The sequence below is a fragment of the Acyrthosiphon pisum genome, chromosome A2 (assembly GCF_005508785.2).
Source record: "Acyrthosiphon pisum isolate AL4f chromosome A2, pea_aphid_22Mar2018_4r6ur, whole genome shotgun sequence".
NCBI classification, from domain to species: domain Eukaryota; kingdom Metazoa; phylum Arthropoda; class Insecta; order Hemiptera; family Aphididae; genus Acyrthosiphon; species Acyrthosiphon pisum.
The window spans coordinates 106235385-106236241 of record NC_042495.1 but is presented as its reverse complement, the minus strand read 5'-3'; the positions used below and the strand labels follow the sequence as shown (position 1 = coordinate 106236241).

The window sequence follows — 857 nt, the reverse complement described above, 5'->3', positions numbered from 1 at the left end:
TATTATTTTTAATTATGATTTACATAATTAAATATAATCATAATAACTAATTATATTACAGTTAAAAATCATAAAACTTACACCATAAATCAAAATATATATAATAAATAGTTCAATAACATTCCTTAACATGTATTACTTAATATAAAATATACTACTAAGGGCCAGTTGCACCGTCTACGGTTAAACTTTGATTAAGCTTAATCAGCTGATAACAGATATTTAACCGGGCAAATTTGGCCGATTAAACTCCAGTTAACTTTAATCAGAGACGGTGCAAGTGGCCCTTAGTATAGCTACAATCTACATTTTACATTGTCAATAATTGTCATTTGTACATAATTTTAAAAATGTTAAAAGGTAAAAAATTAAAAATAATTGTAAATTCCATAAAAGGTAATAAAATAATGTTATGTATTTAGTTGGTATACGGGGATTTTTTTACAGTATTTTGATATTGGAGCTTTTTTCCCGACTATGATATCATGAATATATTTTACACACCTATCAAAATTACCGAAATTGTGAATAATTGTGTATAAATTATTAATTAAAAATGAATTACAAACAGTATGTTGCTCAAGAGTTATTTAGGCAGTGATGCGGTCAGTCACAGTGAACTAAGACATGATATAGAAAGTTGTATTGATATGAAATCAGTTCTAAAAGAGGTGTATAAAACTCTCTGGAAGCTCAAGTAATTATTATAAATTATTATCAAACATAAGTTAGATATTTGTGTAAGGGAAAGAATATAGTCGTTAGAAACAAATAACTACTTGGTTTTAAAACGGATGTGGGCTAGGTATATATTTATAATTAAGATTCAATATGCATATTCTAGTGTGTAATTATTT

General features: G+C 25.9%; 1 protein-coding gene across 1 annotated transcript in view; it reads left to right on the top strand.

Annotated features, from left to right (window-relative positions):
• The window catches only part of LOC103311028 (dynactin subunit 1), a 5680-nt gene extending 4979 nt beyond the window's left edge, over positions 1 to 701 (top strand). The window contains exon 9 of the mRNA XM_029490042.1: positions 585 to 701. Coding sequence (XP_029345902.1) covers positions 585 to 701 — 117 coding nt within the window. The remainder of the gene's footprint in view (positions 1 to 584) is intronic.
• The last annotated feature ends 156 nt before the right edge of the window (positions 702 to 857 follow it).